The 22,184-nt window shown below is 41.9% G+C and overlaps 1 protein-coding gene across 2 annotated transcripts; it reads left to right on the forward strand.

Annotated features, from left to right (window-relative positions):
• Positions 1-6,748: 6,748 nt before the first annotated feature.
• Positions 6,749-16,402, forward strand: LOC111862799. Of its 2 annotated transcripts, none has more exons than XM_023848490.2 (4): positions 6,749-7,173; positions 14,237-14,447; positions 15,394-15,592; positions 15,788-16,402. In XM_023848490.2, the coding sequence occupies exons 1-4, from the start codon at positions 6,775-6,777 to the stop codon at positions 15,912-15,914; spliced, it is 936 nt and encodes a 311-aa protein (XP_023704258.1). In that variant the 5' UTR covers positions 6,749-6,774; the 3' UTR covers positions 15,915-16,402. The 2 variants fall into 2 exon arrangements, with proteins under 2 accessions (XP_023704258.1, XP_023704267.1); XM_023848499.2 differs by having other exon boundaries at positions 15,397-15,592.
• Positions 16,403-22,184: the final 5,782 nt, after the last annotated feature.

Raw genomic sequence — 22,184 nt, forward strand, 5'->3', positions numbered from 1 at the left:
GAAAAAAATAATCGTCATTATTCCACTTTGTTTATCCAGCAGAGCGTGTCAACTGGCTTCATCAAGACTGTTGCTATGGTGACACTTTTATTTCAGTCACAAAATTCAGTATACACCGTGTTTCGAAAAGCATACAATTTAACAATCCTTCCGTTTCAACGGAACTGAATCGATGAGGTTGACTCAACACAGAAGTTCTTTTATCCGATGCGACCGATGCTTGCAGTCTGCTATTTCTAGTTAATTCATACTAATATCAAAAGACGAAACAAAATAAAGCAAATTTATTTGCAATAGAGGCAACCTTTTCGCGGTTCTTCGTAAATCCTCCAGGCATATGCTGAGATATTATCTCAAATTAGGCCATGACCGTTTCCTTTCACATCCTTTCCAACTCAACATTAGCTAATGATCCTACAATTCGACGGCTGTGGGCTGAGCCATTGATAATGTCGGTAAATAAATAACATACTTTTATGTAACTCAACGCGAAATTTATATTATTTGATAACACGAAACCTTATTCCTTTAAATGGCTACCTTCAGTTACTCTAACATGGCGGGTGCGCGAATTTACAAATGGAGATATTGCTCCCCTTACTTAATACTAAACTGAATGTGGTGAAATTCTTCGAGAATATTAAGCTTTTTAAGTACATTTGCAAGAAGGCGTTACAGTGACCATGCAAATTGCATATACGAGGTTTATCCGGTAAATTCCCCAACTTTTTAAATAAAAAAATTTCCGCCTGCCTTAGAAGTTATTCGGCCTTGTCGTTTTTAAAGTAGTCCCGTCAACTTTGAAAACATCTGTCCTAACGTTTCTTTCAACCTTCTAAACGTTTCTGGAAAGCTTCATTCGAGATACTGCGTAGGTCCTCTAGCGAATTTTCCTTTATCGAGTCGTTCGACTCAAAACATCGGCCTTTCAACGATATTTTTAATTTGGAGAATAAAAAAGAGTCCGCTGATGCTAGATCACGTGAGTAAGGAGGTTGTGGAACGAAAGTTATCTCGTGTTTCGCTAAAAACTGACGGATTAATAGCGAAGTGTGAGCGGGGGGATTGTCAGCGTGGAGCATGCATCGTTTTGACTTCCAAGCATTGGACCTTTCTTTTCTGTTAGCCTCACGAAGACGTTTCAGCAAAATGAGTGTTGGAATTCAATAAGACCCACAAGAGACGCATATTAAGTAGAGATATTTCTTATAATTTCTGTCTCATATGATTCAGAAGATGATTGTTGAGCACACATATATATGAGAAAATCAGAGAAAGATATTATTTCTGTTTCTTTCGTACATTTTATAGTTGTTGGTTTAGAAAAATAATTTTTCGCTCGTATATTTTTATACACTCTGTAGGATGTACTGCAAGATGTGAGCAAGGCTTATGGTACGAAACATTTTATTCCTTACACTGTACACGTTTCTCCTTCGTAACACTGCCTAGCGTAACAAACACAGCGACATTCCCGTTAATCTGAGTAACCATAATCAGCGGCTAACATCACGATGAATCTTATGGAAAATGATAAAAAAGAGGGGACTGAATTTCAAGGAGATACGAATATATTCTTATGACGGGTGCTAATTCTTCAGCTTCCATAAAATGAGGACGTTTTCTGACTATCAATTGTCTATTATTTATTTATACTGTAACCGTCCAAACCTTTTAATACTCTTTAATGGACGCATGTTCCTTTTCGGCCATTTCAATAGTGACTGATTTATAAAGGTGACCCATCCATTAAGAAGTTGACATGCTTTTCGCATTTAGACAGGAACAACTTATTTTGATACCTGGACCTTGGGTGACCGTTAGAGGGTCGAGGCAATTATGAAAAGGATATGTTTGTTGTCTGCCCTAAACTAAGACATAAGTGCTTTCACATGTAGGGTCCCGGGTTCAATATCTTTGGATCTCTTCATTCTAAAAGTTAGTAATGTGATTGTCTTGTACTGATGGTATGATAAATTGGCAGTTAAAATCAGCCATTAGAAGACTATTCTTGTCTGGGAGAAAGGCCGTCGGTTCAAATCCTATACGGTAAGAAGTGACGCTCCCGGAGATAGAGTGGGCAGAAGCACTTGGCGTGCAGAATTCATCAGAGACAGACGTATCGGACTTGGTACTTAGAATTCACCAGAGGCAGACGTCATTTACCTGCTCTCTCTAAGTTTATCTAAATTTAACAGTATTTATTTGGCTCGATTAACCTTTGGCACATTACTCCGCACTTGCCGATAAAGTTATAGTTGACTCTGAAATAAACAATATTGTGATTAAGCAGAAATAGAGTATTTATTTGTATCAGTGGACTAGTTTTAAATGTGCAGTCTCCGCATTGCCCCAGTTATTACCATGGCACAACCCTGAGAAGAGTCAAAAGTGTTCTACCGAAGCGGGCAAACAAATAAATAAACATAAAGATAGCTAGGCAACGGTCACGAGAATTGGTGAGCAGCGGTTGCGAGAAGTGACGGCCGTGTGCGGTTGTAATACTTATTGTTAGTGGGGTCGGACTAAGTCCCTTGTAGTGCGGCCACTTCTGGCCTATTGTACCAGCCCCAGATGATAGGTGAGGGTGATTGTGGAGCAATTGGTCGGATGAAGATTAGCAGGGGAAACCGAAGTACTCGGAGAAAACCTGCCCCAGCGCCTCTTTATCCACCACAAATCCCACTTGACCAGACCCCGGGATCGAACCTGGGGCGCCGCGGTGGGAACCCAGCGACTAACCGCTTGAGCTATGGCGTGACCCATCAATTGTCTAAGCAGGACAACAATGTGATGGACTTAAATTAGATTTTCATTGAGTGCATTCTGTTGTGTTTATTATATAAAAATCTTTATTGGAATCCGACGCAACACAACAACGAGACGGTCGAGGTCAATATTATCTCAGCTACATGTTTCGGCTTTTAAAGCCATCCTCAGGCAAATACATAGCTATTACACTCGCAAACTACTGAAGTGCATTTCAATATGGTGGTAAAATAGAGCTGGGTACTTGACAAATATGTTACACTATAAGAATGCAAAGTATAAAAATACAATAAAATTATTACAAGAACGAAAGTTATACAAATAAAAACATGGTTAAAAACTGTTCATAGAATATTTCATATTATGAAGTCTGTTGCAGCGATCGTACTGTTATATTCCAGCGGACATATAGCGGAAATATTCTTCCCTTGCACACGTATGGAATGACCTCGAGCGTCACGTGATTGCGTTGCGACGGATTGTGATAAAGATTTTTTATTTAAATCTGAATAGGATCTGTCATAGTCACTAAGCTCGCTATAGAGAGCTCTGACTTGGCTCCAAAGGTCATATCCAGTAGCTTTACTTCGAAGAGCATCCACACCAGGGTTCAAACCACAGTCTTAATCAGTAATCTCAAAGTAAACCGAGGTAAGCACTTTCTCTTCGAAACATAAGCAACAGTTGAGAAGAACGCCGCAACTGCTTGGAAATCATCACGGGACCCGAAAAGCGTGTTACTGTTTGCATAAATTAGAGAAAAGCACACCTGTTGAGTTCTAATAACCAAATCGGACGGAATTACGAATTTATACACCTCCCGTCTGGCCTGCATGCTTGTGCGAACTTTTAAACTTGGGAAGTCTTGATATTGACTTTATTTTATGCAAACTGGCAATCATTTATATCACTCACTCATGGAGCTGAGCCCTTCTTGAGGACCGCCAACTGTGCAGCTGCTCAAGAATTTCCCAGCATTTTATGGAACCCGAAGGTTCACTGCCGTGTATACAAGAGCCCACATATCACCCCATCCTATCTCTCTAAGATCCATTTTAATATTGTCCACCCACCTACGCATTGTACGCATTGGTCTTCCCAGAAGTCTCTTTCCTTCTGGTTTTCCTACCAATATCCTATATACATTCCTCTTCTCCCCCATTCGTGCTACGTGCCCTGCCCATCTCATCTGTCTCGACTTGATCATTCTAAATATACCTGGAAAAAAGTCATTTATATAAGGTAGAAAAAGGTAAAGTTATCCCTGTATCAGGCCGTGGAAGCAAATAGGGTCGTGAGATGTCGAGGCTCCGACATTTTGTAGACAATCGGCTCGCAGATGGCGGTGAGGTTGTCAGCCTTACGCGCCGCCCGCCCTTTACCCGCAGGAAGATTCCTGGTACTCATTTCTGTTAGAGGCTGAGTTAATGTGAATAATGCCAATCAACAGTACAGATACAAGGTTACGGCACAGACTCGAACTACGCGGACAATGAAGAGATGGGCATGTTAGAAGGAAACGGGAAACAAAAATTTAAGAGGCTGATTCTTTTGATTTTTGGTCATTGAACGACAAAATTTGAACCTCAGAGGCCTATAACTTCGAATATAAAGGTAACATGATCAGGAATGTAAATAAGCAATCATACGGTTGTCACCTATTTGTATGCACTATTCTGGAATTCGTCTCAAGAGACTGAGAAAACCCCGCAACTCATTCAGCATAGCTTGTAACTCGTCCGCGATTCGAAAAACTGTACAATTTTAATACAATTCGGGAGACTTTCTACTGCAACAATCTGTTCGGCAGAAAACTGGAGATTGTAGACCCGCAGGGCGCAAGTAAAATGAACCTGTCAGGCTCAGCTTACGTTCTCTACACCAGATTTGGTTGCTATTTATTACGTAGTTTAGGAGACGAAATGTTTAGGTGCCAAAAGAAAAGAATACAGAATATTGATGGAGAAATTTCATGAAATGCGATCAACGGCAAAACTCAGAAGTGACGGGACGGGATTTTGGGACGTGATGTGGGTAACAGTGGGTCATAACCGCGCTCAATGACGGGTTTTGGTGTTTACTGGTCAGAACCTGCGACTTATAGTATCACAGAGTAAATTTCAATCTGTCTGCAGACACACATCGCAGGACGTGATTTATTTTGTTAACTATTATTATTAACGTATTATTTGGAACATTATATGGTTCCGAGAGCAGGATGCAGTACTTCCAGGTGTCCTGAATTCAAAAGAATTGAATTGGTCCTTTGACCATTACCGAGTTAATAAGGGCCACTGGACCATAACATGTTTATACAGCGGGCCATTGTGTCCTAACATGACAGAAATGCAGACTGAGTTCGGCTGTACTGTGGGCCGAGTAACCGAGGATGCCGGGATGTACATAGTGTTTTAAAATATGAATCGAATTTCCATATGGGACACTACAACCACTTAAAATAAAACAATTTGTGGAGTAAGAACCGACGCGTAAAAGCAGTTTGCCTTTCAGTTTAAAACCTTCTCTGTGGCTTTTTTGAGTATTTGAGTATATATATCTTATAATCAACCCAAAACTTTCATTAGTAATACCCTATCCAATGTTAGAACACAACTAATTTCTTCATAATTTCCTTAAAATGTAGATAATAATTTCTCGCATGTCATTCTTCACCTCCCATAGGACAGTTTCCGATAGATTTCCTAACCAAATTTTTCATATTTCGAGTTTCTTAAATCGAGCTGTATGTTCCACCTTGACTTAGGTCTTAACTACTCTAACGATTCAAGGCTAGGGTTATGGTCACTTTGAACGAAGCAATTGTAATGAACAGCTGCAGACTGAACTGCGCTGTAAGTTAATGTTTTCTTTCAAGAATGGAATAAATAAATATATAAGGCAAAGCTATCCCTCTAACTAGCCGTGAAGGCCCCACAGGGTTGTGAGACGTCGAGGCTCCGACATTTTCTCTAAACAATCTGCTCACAGAGGGCGGTAAGGGTGTCAGCCTTAGCTCCGGCCGCGCTTTACTCCCCAGGAAGATTCCTGGTACTCATTTCTGCTAGAGACTGAGTCGACCCCAGGGTTATAGTACGGCTGGAAGGATTAGGTAAATTGAAAGAAATCAATGACCTCATCGAGAATTGAACCCGCGATCTTCCGGCTTGTAATATACTACAAATAAATATTTTAAACATTAAAGCTAAGAATTAAGGAATGATTACTACACAAAGTTTCGTAATGATGCCGCTGTCATTATCTGAGTTTGAACGACTAAACCTCACACTTTTAAGGAAAATATACGATCGTCTTGCACATTTTCGCTACAGAGTAACATGCAATTTCTACTGTCGAAAAGTAACACATACTTTCAAGATTACTGTCTTCCAGGACTTGACGCATTATGCTTACCGACGTTTCGGATGAGTGTGCCGCCTCTATCATCTGGGCTGAAGTACTTAGGGCTCTTCAACATTGCATGTGGGACTTCAAGCTCTTCCGAAATGTCGGCAATCATATCCCAGTTTTATATTGTGTCATATTCCAAAATTTAACAATGTCGCTGTGACAGCATCAAACATAACATGCAATTTAGTTCTTAACTTTTGAAGATAACGGTAATAATTTAACAGATGATTCTGTACTACAAACACAGACCCCACAAAGCGAGAAAGTAACGGTAATCACAAAAGGGATGATTAGTCGTTAGCATCAAAATCGTTAGCATTAAACCTGATGAAACAGCATACAGTTCCTGTTGGCCCAGGCGAATTATCAGCGCTACTGACGCGCTTTCCAATCTGCATTCACTAGGCGTTCCTCCACAATTATATTCAAGTGATCACTTAGTTCCTCCGTGGGGTGACTCACGTTCTCAATTACGGTTACTTTTCTCATATCCATACAATAAGCTTCTAGCCGAACACTCCCTACATCACGTATATAACACGTCACATCCCGTCCTATAAACGGGCGAGAATAGGCGAGAGTCTTCCTACTACAAAAATGTCCTCCATTGGGGGTGCGTCTTCAGACACCGTTGACAAACACGAAACGACGGGAGACTCCGGGAAGATGATTCGGCTGAGCCAACCTGACGCCATGTGGGGAGAGCAGCTGCTGAAGGCGGCCGCTGACCTGGCAGGCACTGACCATGACGGATCGGACTCAGAGCTTTCCGACTCGGACCATTTCCTGACCAAAGGCGCCTTTTTGCTGACACCAAGCCGAGAGCTCAGCATGGAGAAAGCCAGTAGCATCTGCGAGAAGATGAGCTTCAAGGGACTGTTCTCGCTCACCAAAACGGCCACAGGGATACTGTTCAAATTCTCAGAGCCGGAAGACTACCTGGCGGTCTTCAAGAAGGGGTTCCACAAGGTGACAAACGCACGGTTCTACAAAAAGGTGAGTACTTTACTCACGTCTTCCAATGCGTGCTTTGTATACTGTCTCCATTTACAGAAAGCAGAGCTCTGCCGGTGCGAAGCTAATCAAGTAATATAGGCTAATGGCATACTGAGCCGGTCACGGTAGCCCAGCGGTCTGAGGCATGCACTGTCTTCGCTCGCTCGGAAGCCGGGATCGTGGGCTGGAATCCCACTCAGGGCATGAATGTTTGGTATGTTTGTGTGTATGTGCGTTTTTCTGTATTTATGTACATGTAGAGGCCTTGCGATGAGCTGATCACCCGCCCAATAAGTCCTACCGAATGTCTAAGATCTAGCAAACCGAAATGAAACGGAGAGTTTCATAGAGGTGGTCCAAACACCAAATTGGGATTGTAGCGCCAAAGGAAAAAAATAATGCATACTGAGTGGAGGCATAAGCTGTTTAAGTTATTTTTCCTCAAATTTCTTTAAACATATACGAAATTATTGGAAGATAATGAAGGGGTTTATTTTGTGTCATATGACTTCGTATAGTCCGGTAAAAGTCAACGAAAAATCGCAGTGACATTTTGTTACACAAAACTTTTGATGTACTCGGCCGCTTTTCAAGTAAAGCTTCATGTAAAGTAGGACATACGGTAAAAACAGTATATTTTTGAGCATTATCCATCATCCTGTTTTATTTAAAAGCACAAACGAGCTATTCCCTATCTCTGGCCACCTGAATCTGGAGACAAAATCCAGTCTCCGAAACACCAGGTTTTAAATAAAAATAGGACGGTGTTCTAGACAAAAACAGAACGTTGGATACTGTCCAATGAAATAATAAATGTAAAGTTATCCCTGTGCTTAACTAATTAAGCACTACGCTACGACGACCTAAGGGGGAGTTTTCTTGACCTCGGTACTAGATGGAAGTGACTGGTCAGCTTTACCCCAAACTCGCTTCACTCCCGGAGAAAGGGCCCCCGGTACCAATCTGATGGGGGGCTGGGTGGGGTCCAAAAGCCGGTTTTGACTCTGCGGAGAAAATTCTTGGCCTTACCGAGACTCAATCTCTGACTCCACGGCCGTCAAGAGACCGTACCCAGTCGCTACACCGACTTCGCTATCCCGGCTCTTCCTGAAAGTAATATTTTTATTAATGTATCATCATCAAAAACTTTTAGATAGGTCATACGGCTTTTATCCGCCCGATACGGATTTCAGCAGAATTCGTTTCAGAACTGTCAATGTACAACTAGACCTCCGTTATCAGCTTTCGTCGAAATCCGCTGACCAGCTTCGGAAAGGAAAAAAAGAGAACGCATGAAAGAACGGACACACATCACATCCGAAAGCGAGAAACTGTCGGCAAACAAACAAGAAGTATGAGAACTTAAGGGCTTAAATGGAAGAATTCACTGACCCTGTGATAATATGATTCTCAAAGAGTGGATTACACATTTAAGAGTGTACAAACTATTAATCAGTTAAACCTGCGGCAAATTAAATACGGGAAAATCGTTAGCGGCATAAATGAGAACTTCAAGGTCCTTAGTCTGAAGCATTACATTAAGACATACAACAATATGTAAAATAAATTTAGATTTTGTTTAAAAAAGTTACTGACAAAGGGCATGCTTGATTTAGGATAAGATGAAGAACCGCAGGATACCTAAGATGCGGGGTGTAGAGAAAGAGAAAAAGAAGGTGCCAGAAAGAGACTTTTTTGGCCAGGGGTACGGAAGAGAACAAGAACTAAAATTAATAGAATGGTTTGAATATGCCCTATTCTGCAAGTCGCAATGCCACCCTACATATCCTCCTGATTAGGTTCCTGGGCACAAATACTGCGTAGACACGAAATGTTCTAGGCCAGAACTGCTATCCACAGTGAGATTTAGAACTTCGTGCTAGCCAGGACTACGTTTTCTGAAAACAATAAGCTCTGCGAAGAAGCAATCGCCTACTTTCCTTTCCTTACATATCGAGTATTTGATACGATACGGACCACGTAGAAAACGCCATGTCCAACAGCTCTATTGTTGCATCTGTATTCATTGCTGCGAGAACACGTTCACCGAGTCACTCCCCAGCAACATTAAGGAGGGAGGGGCACACAGACAGCAAGGCGATCTAATAAGCCTCTTTATATTTTTATACAATAAATAACGTAGGCTAAAATAATTGTAAACCTTAATTAGTACTATAGACTCTCTAATTTCCATGATACTGTCTCGTGTTTGGTGACGTACAGCTGAATTTCTTGTCATACTTTCGGTATGATTATTTGATCGTGTTTTACTTCAAGCTGTGCATCAAGTACTTCGTGCATTTATCTGTTCAAGTCATATCTACCTACAGCGAACGCAGAAAGTTCCATAAAAGAGCAACAGCCGTTACAGGCTATTGTTTTACAGGACTTCTGTACCCTGTGGACTGGGCGACTACGACAGCTAACCATTTCATCTGTTATGTTCCTAACACCGAAACAACAGCAGACAGGGTAATACCATACAGAGTATAATGAAGCAGTCATCACAACTGTGTAACAGCAGCGCCGAGCTTACAGCTACACAGATTCCAGGCTCCTGTCGCGCTTACGTGACACAGATCTATTGGCAACAAAGTTTACAGTGACAATGTTTCACCATAAACCGTGGGCACACCAAGAATGACAGTAACAATTTGAATATACCATTAATATTTTCAACAGTTCTTTTGTTTCCATGTCCCACCATGTCTGGAGCAAAGCCATATTTGAACACTTCATTTTCCAAGAAGACGGTCGTAACACAGTACATATTCAAATTAAATTGTACACTATTTATTTAAATATTAGTCATAAAGTTGAGTGCAGAGCGGTGTTCATGTAACGTGTCAGTCCTGGCAGACCAAAGTAACTCTAAAACAACGCAATTCGTTTTCTTCGACTTCTGCCTTAACGGACCTTTTTTTTTACGTTATGGCCCCAATTTTGGCCTTGATCTACCTCCATGAAACTGTTTCATTTCGGTTTACCAAATCTTAGATAGTCGGTATGACTCCTTGGGCGAGTGATCAGCTCGTCGCAAGACCTCTACCTGTACACAAACACAGAAAAACACATACACACAAATACTAAACATCCATGCCCTGAGTGGAATTGCCTTAACGGATTAGTCTCTCTGTCCATTGCCCATTCGCATTAATTCTGAAATATGAATTATATAGGCAGCCGGCATGACTCCCTAGACGGGTGATCAGCCTGTAGCAATGCCACTACCTACGCAGGACAACACAAGCAGAAGAAACGCGGACAGACATCCATGCTTCGAGTGGGACCCGCGCCCGCGATAGCAGCGTTCGAGTTGGCGAGTACATTTCGTGCTTCAGACAGCGGAGCTATTTAATGCAAGTTCTCATTGTAATTTAATATCGAAAATATCGCAGAAATTCCAGATGCGACGGACTGGCGGGCAAACAGTGCCACATACGAGTAAATAACGCCAAATAACTCACAATATTCTTGGTATTTACGTTTGGATTGCCCTCTACTATCTTTGTACTGGACTAAGAATATCACCGGCCCCTAAGTTTGTCCGCTCGTCTCGCTAAAACACTTATGGGACGTGCGTCATTCTCGTACAACTGATGCCACGCGCAAGTCTTTCCTTCCCCCAGACTCACAGCCCTTCCATCCCCAACAGCGATTAATTCTCAAGGGGTGCGGAGTCATATTTTCTCCACACCCCAATAAAGGCTTTATGACCTCTCTACTCTCATCTGATGAGCATGACGACGTTTCTTCCGAAAGACAATAAACTTGCTGGCCCTAGGCCGGATGCTGTACAAGCTACAGGCCCACACCACTGCTAAGAAAAGCTCTGTCTTCTGGGACGTAACGTTGTTTAGTCCGGAGAAAGTCAATAGACGTTTCGGAAGAATATGTCGCCTCCATCTTCAGTGTAGAAAGTTACCTACTTCATATAATTATTGATTATTTTGGCATTATACATCGTCCTGTTTTCATTTAATATAACGTTTCGGAGATGTCCTCTGCCCTGTGGCAAAAAGTGTATTTAATTGGGCCTAATCGATAGAGATGGCCCCTATCTTCGGACCTAGGAGAGCACAGAGGCAGAGTCCGGTCTCCGAAACTTCGTTTTAAATAAAATACAGGAAGATGGATAATGTCAATAAAATTAAATAATTGTATTAATACGTAGCCATGAAAGTTCTAATCGTATTTACCGGCATCACGCCGGTTTATTACTTTACTTATTCTCCTAACCTGAAGATGGAAGCGATATGTTCCTGGCTTTCAATGGACTACATGGCAAATTGACACCGTCTTCATTGTTATTTTAACATCTATACCTTCTCTGGGTGGGGAGCCTGGAGAGTTCCCGTGCATGCTCTCCCATTTTCTTCTAGGATCACGTCTAAGAAACAGTTTCAACCCCCAACTTTCACTACATTAAACCTTTCGATGTTTTCCTCTACTCGTTGTAAAAGATCAATGCAAACTTCCTTCTTCCGCTGCAGTTGGTCGTCAATGAAGTCCTACTGCACAATAAACGCGAAAATTGTCCTCAAACCCAAATATTCGCATGGCCTCTTTCATGGTATTCAATTCTGGTACAGCTATTCTGACAGTAAGATGCTGATCATTCCATATCAGATTTTATACTGTTTCGAAGATTTCATCTAATTTTGATATTTTTCGGCGTGCAGATAAATTCTTAAAGTCTTCTTCGTTAATTACTGGGTTTTTGGACTTTTCCCACTGTCCGGAATTCTAGGTAATAGAGGACACTCTAGGTAGTAGAGGACTGTCCTCTATTACCTAGAATTCCGGACGATGAAAAAAGTCCAAAAATCCCAGTAATTCTGTGTGTCATCCACCATCGTCAGAACCCTTTAGAATCTTCTTCGTTGCTTGATTCATTTACACCATACCAAAGCGCACGAGTTTAATATAATATTTTCTCCTTACATTTGCTTTAACTTATAAAATATGGCGGTTGGTTTGTCCTAAGTTTGATCAAAATATCGTGTTAATTCTTTATTCAAAATATGTATAACTAGCTACTCAAACAGTGCTCCCAGCCCAGCACTCGCTGGACTTGTCAAGACAAGTTCGCTGTTTTGTAGATTTCATACGTGTACCTGAAGGAGGCAGGACTCACGCTCCGCAGTGTTTCAGTCTAATTATTCAACACTTACACCGCGTACCTCGATCGATATCCTGTTATGTCATTAACTTTTCTTTCCCATGCGTTTTCATGCAACAAGCTTCATCGAGTCACGTGGTGTGTTTCCAGACACTTCCACCAATTTCAACTTTGCTCTCTCAGAGTCCAGATCTTTGCCATATCGACTCTTTTTTTTTTTCACTTTTCAATGGCTCTTCCAACCCATTCAGGGCCCAGGCCTCTTATTCAGTTCCGTAATCATTTTTCAGAGACAGTAGGAATCCTTGGACGAGTGATCAGCTCGCCGTAAGACGCCTACCTAAACACAGGAAAACACAAAAAAAAAAGAATAAACACCTTGAGTGGGATTCGAACCAATGATCCTAGCGTCCGAGCGAGAGAAGACAGTTCATGCCTTAGACCTCGCGGCTACTGTGACTGGCCGTCTACAACGGCTCTAGCTCCATTAAATTGTAAGTCACGAGACTAGAGTCAATCCCACCCTTGCTATTCCTACTTGTTTAAGCCCTTCAAGAAGAGAGTGTCATAAGTAAGGGTGTGGCGATGAAACACTCTTACAAACGCTACTAAATACATTTACTTTACGGCACAATAGACCACTGTGGGCACGGTGCAAGGGCCAAGAAGGCCCACCCCTTAAACAAATACATGAATTTTTTCTCAATGATCTTAATAACATCACTTCTTCATTAGCATTTATATATATGAGTATACAGTTAGAATGTGAAATTATAGAAGCCCCATAAGTCATGATAAATGATACAAGCTCCGTCTCAAGTGCAAACAATATATATTATATGTCTTTGATCTTGTTCTTTCTACACTACATGTTTCGGCCTCTATCGGCCATCATCAGGTGTATACTCTTAACGTTGCTGCTACACTGAACCCAGTCTAAAATTTAACATTTAAGAACACAATGTCACTTTCTTCGTATTATCAACATCTACCTCGTTGATATGTGTCTGGTATGTAGATTATAATGCACACGTCAAATTTGATATTCCTATAGCAGCACTATAAAATCTTTAGTTATGATGTTTTTAATATCTTTTAAAATTTTCTCTAAATTTTAAATTTAAAATTTAAAATTCTTAGGGTTACTCGCCCTATGTCTAAAGTGCTGGAGCGGCTAGTTCTTGTTTCCACACTGTACAGGTGTTATTTAATGTAGTCTTCTTGTGTGGGTGCCGCTGCTTGTCTTTACTACGTGTGCTGTCTGCTGTATTGTGTGCTGTGTTTTATGTTAGTGAGTGTAGGGGGAATGGGTAGTCCCATGTTGATAATACGAAGAAAGTGACATTGTGTTCTTAAATGTTAAATTTTAGACTGGGTTCAGTGTAGCAGCAACGTTAAGAGTATACACCTGATGATGGCCGATAGAGGCCGAAACATGTAGTGTAGAAAGAACAAGATCAAAGACATATAATATATATTGTTTGCACTAGAGACGGAGCTTGTATCATTTATCGTGTAGAGTGCAACAGGATGCTTAAATATAATACCCATAAGTCAGTTGCAGAGCCAAAGTGACCCAACAGTCTCTTGCCAGTGCTGGGAGACCTAGAAATGACAGAGAAGTGGAAATGGCGAAACGGGATAAAGACAGGGTTCAATCATGATTTTTATAGCTGAGATAAAATATAAAGTTTCATAGGGAGGTGAAGGATCTTGGGCACTTGGACACGTGTCAACTGCGAACACGTACACCACTGAGTTGAAAAGTTTATATTTTTAAAAATTTTATAAAGAAAGTAAAATAATGAATTATTTTGGGGACATGATAAAATAGCCTGCGAATTTAGTGGAATAAAATCTGTATTACAATAATAAAATTTGGAAATTTCACGCTCCTGAAAAGTTTCATAAATAAAATAAGGCACATCAATTTTTTTCCAGGTTCCTATCCCCTGCCGTCCGCAGAAAACCTTTACAGTGTTTGTATTGGAAATTCCAGAAGACATTCCAGAGGAAGATATCAGACATTCCCTGTACAAGTTTCAGTCTGTAGTCGAAGTTGCCAGACTGCCCAAGGATTCAGGGACTGGTATGACATCAGGGACTGGATCAGCAGCAGCAGAAAAAACTACTGCAGGAAATCCAGGCTCAGGTAAGGTGAAAGTGGAGTTTCTTTTGTGATTAACTAACGCATTCCAATGCATTCTCAATGGTCAGCGAAATTTCATATTCTAACGGCGATAAATGACAAGGTTCATTTTGGAAGAAAAGTATCAACGTGATACAGGAGAACTTTAGCATTTTGCTCTGAAGATGGAATCAGTATGATCCACCTCAGGATTTGACCTCACTTGCCAAACTAAACACTGTCATGTCCGTAACGACAGCGACCTTGAGTGATACCCAATGACAGTGACGCCGGTACCCAACAAACGAGGCTGGACGCCAGAGCAAATCTGGATAAGGTGGCAAAGAGAGAAACATCCTGTCCTCATGCATGTAAAAGTATAAGGTAAAGTTATCCCTGTGCTTAACTAATTAAGCGCTACGCCACGAAGGCGTAGGGGGAGTGAATGTATGCATCCACATTTTCTTGACCACGGCACTAGCTGGAGCTGAGTGTTCAGCTTCAAGTCCCGGCCGCTTTAAACTTGGAAAAAGTGCCCCCTTGTACCCATTGAATAGGAGGCTGGGTGGACCTGAGAGCCGGTCTGGACGACGTGAACAGAAAATTCTAGAGCCCACAGGGGCTCGAACTCTGATCCCTCGGTCTTCCAGCCCGTATGCAGAAGCCTCATGCATGTACCGTTTTAAATTTCTGTCCGAACACCCGCGAATGGTTTATTTTGTGTTTGGTATATGTGTTCTACATTTTATTGTGTCTGGAGGCTAGCTCTATCTGTTAGACTCTGCTGAGGAAGCTTCTTACCTGAGGACAGAGACAGGGTCAGGTCTCCGAAACGTTCTTTAAACAAAAACAGGATAACGGGTGATGTCCAGAAAGTCAGTAATTGACGTGGGCAGTAGTTTTCCTCGGTTTTATTGTGGACACCGGACTAAATCCTGAGCTAGCTGAATGAGACCACTACTTCTCCCAGCAGCTGATAAGGCGGCAGGCCTGCCTGTCATCTCCACGTCGCCCCCGCTGGTCAGGGTGACGGTAGCATCGCTAGAAGAAAGGAACACTCTACTGCAGAATGGCCTGGACTTCTATGGCGCCACGTTCTTCCCCACAGAGGCTGCTGAGGCGACGACAGTGCTCCGCACCAGCGGGAGGAAGTCCTTCTTGGGCAACAGGTACAGTAGACTGATGGGTATCAGGTATCATCTTCATCACAAAAACTCGTCCGTAGCCCCATGTAGGCTCACTTAACGTATCAGTTCTCTTTCATAATATTTCCCGCCTATTCTTACTTTCAAGCGTGTAACATTCTACTGGTCGTCAATCTGTCCAGCATTAACGTTCACTTCGCCCTCACTTCTTCTTTACAGGGTGTTTGATGTGGTGACGGCTTCCGGTCGGCGGGTGCGCGATATGCTTCCGGTGTTCGATGCAGCTGGATTCTCGAAGATTTCTCCGCCCACCGTCAGGACCGTCAAACCGCGCCGAAGCAACTGATGCGAGCGACCCACATGCACCTACTGACATGAGGAGAACTAAGTAACACGCATCGCCTGTTCACTCCACGTGGTGCAATTGTGGGACTTGCGATTTTCGCAATTTATGGTTAGAAACTCCAAGCGGACTCATATCTTCAGTTGATTCCTTTGGTAAACTGTACAGCTATAAACTGAAATCTGGAGACAGGAAATCTAAAAGCGTGACTTTTGTAGGAATGAATGTTGTGCCAGAACAATGAAGAGCTTCAACGTACTTGAATATGATGCAAATCACTTAACACTTTAGTACAATCACTGGTTCTCAGCAGAGATTCGAAGAGATAATCCTACGAAAACGAAACAAGAATCTATCGATGTATGTGTGTGTATGTATGTGGGCCATAAAATCCGGCCCTCGCACTGCAACCCTCAATGATCTATTGTGCTTCCCTTTTGGATTAACTCTTTATTAACCCTATACTTCGAATAAAATATACAGGAATTGAATTTTTTGGATATGTAGTTCTAACGGCGGATACAGCTGTTTCATAGTTACAACTGCTGACTGCAGCTGGCATCTCACCTCTTATGCCGTTCACGCTGGCTGCTGATCTCATTCCTACTTATGGACATGTAACCTTTATGTTGTGTTGCATCGTGTGACGGCTTTGTCTAACCGCTTGTCTGAATAGCAGTTCCAATATTTCTATTTCTTTTACTTTATTAGTTACACATTTTGTTACTTGTTTATCTCTCACCGCCGTCTCCTGCTCAATTCTGTATAGTTTTTTGGACATATCCTGTTGACAGACGCTAATACTCGCGCTTTATATCCCCGCCCCAAGGGGCACTGGGAAACAACAATTAAATCAGAGGTGAGTTGGACATGCCCCTCCGTCCTTCTGGCTTAATGTAAGCCTGAGGGCTAGACGGGCAGTTGGGTACGGTTCAATATTACATGCAGACTCCAGCTTTCGTACGCTCCGCTGGGAGGAAATAGTCTCCATCTTGATTCGAACCCCAGTCAACAGCCTTAATTTCCTTATTCAGAAATGTGAATGAGATACTTATATTTAATCTATCATGGAAACGGGAAGCCCTGAACCAAGGATGAGCTATATCTAGGGCTCTAAGTAGGAATCCCTTCTCTTTCTCTCTGCCTGATGACGGACGCAAACATATTTCCAATTATTGTGGATTTATTTGGAAAAAATAAGGCGACGAACAAAGCCCAACCAAGTGACCCTGTACAATGTATCAAGTACAGCCAATAAAATTTGTTCGAAAATATTCCAATTAACTATTGCTTGCTATAACTGAGAACACTAATCACACGGGCCTGCTCTGGGCTCCCAATGTCGAGGAAAAGCTTTTGTGCGGTGAAATACCTAGCAATTAAAGGCGTTTATTAAGTGCATATTTTATGTAGCGTCAGGCGGGATGTAAGAATGACAAAGATTAATGAGCTGGGATGGAACCCATCGTGTCCTTGTGAAGGTAATGAACCGGTTCTTTCCTCAAAAGCGTCTGTCAACGAATTTAAGAAACTCCTAAGTCGGGACAGCTAGTTTTAGTGCCGGTAATCTCACCAGGTACTTTTAGAATGTATGAGGAAGAGTCAGTAAATAGGTCACAAATGGAACTAAAACAGCTCTAATGGATGTAATAGGTTTCTACGAGTATGTCTATCACTAGGTAACAATACAGTCCATCTTCATGACAGTCTAGGTAGCAGACGAGCATGCGCATGTTCAGGGATGGTTTAAGTAGTCAAATTGGTGACCATGTTTGAGGAGTATACTACTGAAGAGCTAGTTTTGTTGTGCTTCTTTTGTGGGCAAAAGGACTCGATGAAAAGCATATTCATAAGGAAATGTTTCCTGTTTATGGTGGTAAGTGTTTGTCGCACAAAGCGGTCCAGAACTGGGTGCAGAAATTCTCTCAAGGACGTTCAAAACTCGCAGATGATGCCCGACCATGTCGCCCTGTTGAGATTGCGACAGAAGCAACTGTGCAGCGGGTTGAAGAGCTAATTCGAGCTGACAGGAGGATAACGATAGGCAGTGCAGCAACTGCACTAGTGTGTTCCCATGGTTTAGTATACAGCATAAAGCTCGATTGTTTGGTGTTTCGGAAAGTGTGTGCACGGTGGGTGCCCAACTGAAGGACCGAGGAAAAAATTAACTGAATGGGTCTGCCCTTGCTACACCTCTTACGGTCTGCAGACAAAAAAGGAGGTATGAGTACGCTTAACAGGACTACACAAAGATGGCTATGCTCTCAGAAACCTGCAGCGCGGTCTGACTTTAACTGAGACGCGGTGTAAGTGCAGGAACATTAAAATAAATGAAGCTAAAACTCGGGTCGTTTACTTCTCTCGTAGCCTGAGACCACCTGAGGTTCATTTTAGCTGAACGGACGGAACACCCCTTTCGTGAATCACGTAAAATACTTCGGTATGATTTTTGACAAGAGGATTGCATGGAGTCTGCATGTAGAAATAATTAAAGCCAAGGACTTCAGAACATTTATTAGTGCCTAATCTCTGTTCAGCAGTGAGCGATTTTGCGCTAACAATAAAAATACCTCCATAAGGCACTAATTATATCAGTAATGACTTATGCTTGCCCCGCCTGGGAATTTGCTGAAATTGCGGCGCCTCCACAACAAATTTATCCGCACCACTGGTAAATTTCCAAAATACACCCCTGTTCGCGAACTGCACATGGTTCTCAAAGTACTGCATATTTATGATTATATAACGAAATTGTGCAACAAGCAGAGGTCATACAGAATCATGAAAATGCAGATGTTCGCGAAACAGGAAAAGGCGAAGTGTGACGTCACTTCGACTTTGTCTTTTAAAGGGTGAACGTAAGTCTGGAGATATTCTCTTCTGAAGTTTACTGTTGTATTCCTCACTTCCTCAATGCAAATCCCTGGTTTCAACACTGCTCCTATCCACGATTCATAAAAGCAAATTTAATTGATGTTGAATTTAACTGAAGTCACAACGACAAAGGAGGGTGGCTTCTGAGTTTCTCAGGAAATAAGATCAACCCCAAACATGGTGTGAGTGTCACGTGAGAGCCAACAATTGTCCTCGTTCGGAGCATCAGAACAAATTTCTCTCAAATATCTGCGATACTCAATAATTCTGTGGCCACACTGCACATGCAACCAAGTTATAAAATCTCAACCATCATTACTCAAACTTTTATATGATCATTTACGTCGTGTTCATGGGTTTTACACTCTTCATCCCACTGGCTGCTTATATTAGTTTTAATAAACTCATAACCGCAAAATTTTTATAGTTAAGGTCTGTGATAGAGATTCCTTTTTTATTATTAATATTCGTTTAAAAATTTATTTACGCACGAGTAAAATTGGCTGGTTGTGTTATCCATATGTACTCCTATTATTCTAAACCGTGTAGATTAAAAAAATATCCACGTCTTCACTCAAACAAGACTCGGAAATAGCGCTTGCGCATCAGAATATAAAAGGTGCGCCAATTCACGCACTGCGTCTGGTGTAATTGTTCGTCTTGCATAAAATGGATATCCTGTAGATGAAGGTGCAATGGTTAAGAGCCAAAACATGGCTTTCCATATCTCTTATAATATGTTTTCTTAAATTGTAATTTTCTTGAAACTAATTACTTTGTGCAGATAATGTAGGATATAACGTGCCACTACAATCTTAATTTAACACATCACTCTCCCAAACAAGTAGACCTTACTTCGCGAAATATATCTAAAAGTATACTGCCATGTATCCTGGTAACGCGATGATTAAATATATGGTTCAGGATTAAATGAATCGATTTATTGGATATTCACCAGGCGGAACTGCAATTAGTTTTAATACAATCTTACTCTAATTATAACACTTCGTAAGTATGATCAGTAAGTATCTAATGGTTACTGTAACTAAACCATATAAAATAAAGACTTCATTACTGACTTCTTCTTCTACTTCTGTTTGCCAATTCTCTCCCTGAGGTAGATTCAGGTCGAACCGTATAGAGATCACCTCCTTCAACAGTCGAGTTATCGCGTTCTGCGCTGTTACAGTGCTTTGGAGTTTCGTTGCAGTATGAACGGAAACGTTTCTGTATGCATTGCCTAGGAATCGGCGTGACGCTGTATGCAATGCATTGCGTCTTCAGTCGTATTCGTTGCTATGGAAACGTATTCCAACAATTCGCCGTCCAGCAGCGACGCTTTCCGTGTTGCCACGGGAACGTGTTCAGCCAAGCCCCGCCTAGCATATGGACAGACTGCAGCTTTCAGGCGTCATGTCACAATACTATGTAATCCGGTAATCAAAACGTGACCTAAAGTTAATTCAACCAGATGAAGCACACACTGTATTACTGGTGCAACGGCTCTGCATCGAGCCAAGTTCTTTCAAAATCTGTTAACTGACTCAATATGTCGGCTATAGGACTAACTAAATATCCATTTAGGTCCTTAATTAAAAATATCATAATTACTAACCAAGTTAAGAGAGAATCAAGTTTGTACGAATTATGGGGAAACCTCTTGAAAAACAGCAACTGAAAATAGGAATGAGGTTAAGATTCAAAATGATCTTTGGGAAATTGTTTGAGAATAGGACTGACGTTTCGGAATTGCATTAAATTACGGTCTTCAGTATTTTTGACGGTGCAGCTTCGGGCTATGTTATCAGAGATTAGTTGTTGAAGGGGTCAGCCAGTTGGTTAGTGCTGCTCAGCTGAGGTAGCATTCCGTGGATTGAAGGCAGCTACAGAGTCAAGCTGCCAGCATGTGACAAAGCCACTCAATTTGCTGGAACCAGACTCCGCCGCTGTTTCATTGATACAATGCACCCTCTCCCCTGTGCACCAAATCACAGCGCGATATCGCGTAGCTATAATAATTAAATTGCGCGTAGAATTCTCGTGTGGTTACAGCCCTACTCCATGTCGAGGCAGACGAGTTCTGATTCAATTACAAATCCACCAGTATGCTCCACGTCCATAAAAACTACGTTGGTCTTGCTTCGCACCTGGCACCATTACATGCGTACTGTAGCGTACAGACCACTTTACTAAGCAACGACTTCGAAACAAACAACGAAACAAAATCCGCCGTTGCACAACAGATTCTTAATAAGCAAGTATACGCAGCGGTTCCTTAACAACGCCTTCGCAAACAAACATATTCCCATGGAAGCAATTGGATTACAATAATAAACGGTGTTTTCTATACGGTCCGTGCCGTGAAGTCATAAGGAGAACAACTGGAGCAAGATAGAGTTGAGGGAAAGTCTGTAAGCAGAAGACTTACTCGATGCAGTTGAGAGCCAGCTGGCAACGAAGTGAGAACACAAGCTGAAGAATCTCCGCTGTTAAGATACGTTCAGGGAACGACTAGTGACAGCACACCGAATACTTAGCGTATGCTGTAGTAATCTGTTAAGTGTCGAGATCAGCGATGAAGCTATAATTGATTGTAGTCACGAGTCGTGTGTTAAAGCGGTCAATAAATCCAATCTCCAATCAAAACACCGTGTATATTCATTCATACACGGTGTGTTAGAGTGGTCAAAAAATGTAATCTCCAATCAAAACCCAGTATATATTCATTCATACGCTGATATTTACGTAGTATGTTTCTAACTACCAAAACAGCGGACGCGCGGTTTAAGGCGGTGACGGTCATTGGTGTAGAGATATTAGGTTGGATTCCACCAGAGATAACCATCTTTGCAGTTTAACGGCTCTGCAACGGCTGATCTGTAACCACAAACACTTTCTGCTTTGGATTAAAATTCCACACTTAAGTGAAAATCACAAAAGAGATTATCCGAGATATAATCCGTCTGTCTATCTGTCTGATGTCTATCTATGGCTCAGCAGGCCTTTCTTTTTCCTTTGTTGCTTTTTCAGTTTCTTGATCCTATACACAGTCGGTAGGACTCCTTGGACTGGGGATCAGCCCGTAGCAAGGTCGCTTTTTTCCCCCTTTGGCTCTACAGCCCCAGTGGGCCAAGGCCTACCTCCATGAACTTCTCCATTCACTTCGGTTTTTCTAGATCTTACACATTCGGTAGGACTCCTTGGGCGCAAGGCCTTTACCTGTGGCCAAACACAGAAAAACGCACACACACAAACTAAACATCCATGCCTCAAATGGAATTCGAACCCACGATCGCAGCGTTAGAGAGGGCGAAGACAGTACATGCCTTAGACCGCGCGGCCACTGGGATTGGCATCCGAGACACATTGGTCCATGTTAAGTATTTATGAAGTTTCAGC

The sequence above is a fragment of the Cryptotermes secundus genome, unplaced genomic scaffold (assembly GCF_002891405.2).
Source record: "Cryptotermes secundus unplaced genomic scaffold, Csec_1.0 scaffold1105, whole genome shotgun sequence".
Lineage (NCBI taxonomy): Eukaryota > Metazoa > Arthropoda > Insecta > Blattodea > Kalotermitidae > Cryptotermes > Cryptotermes secundus.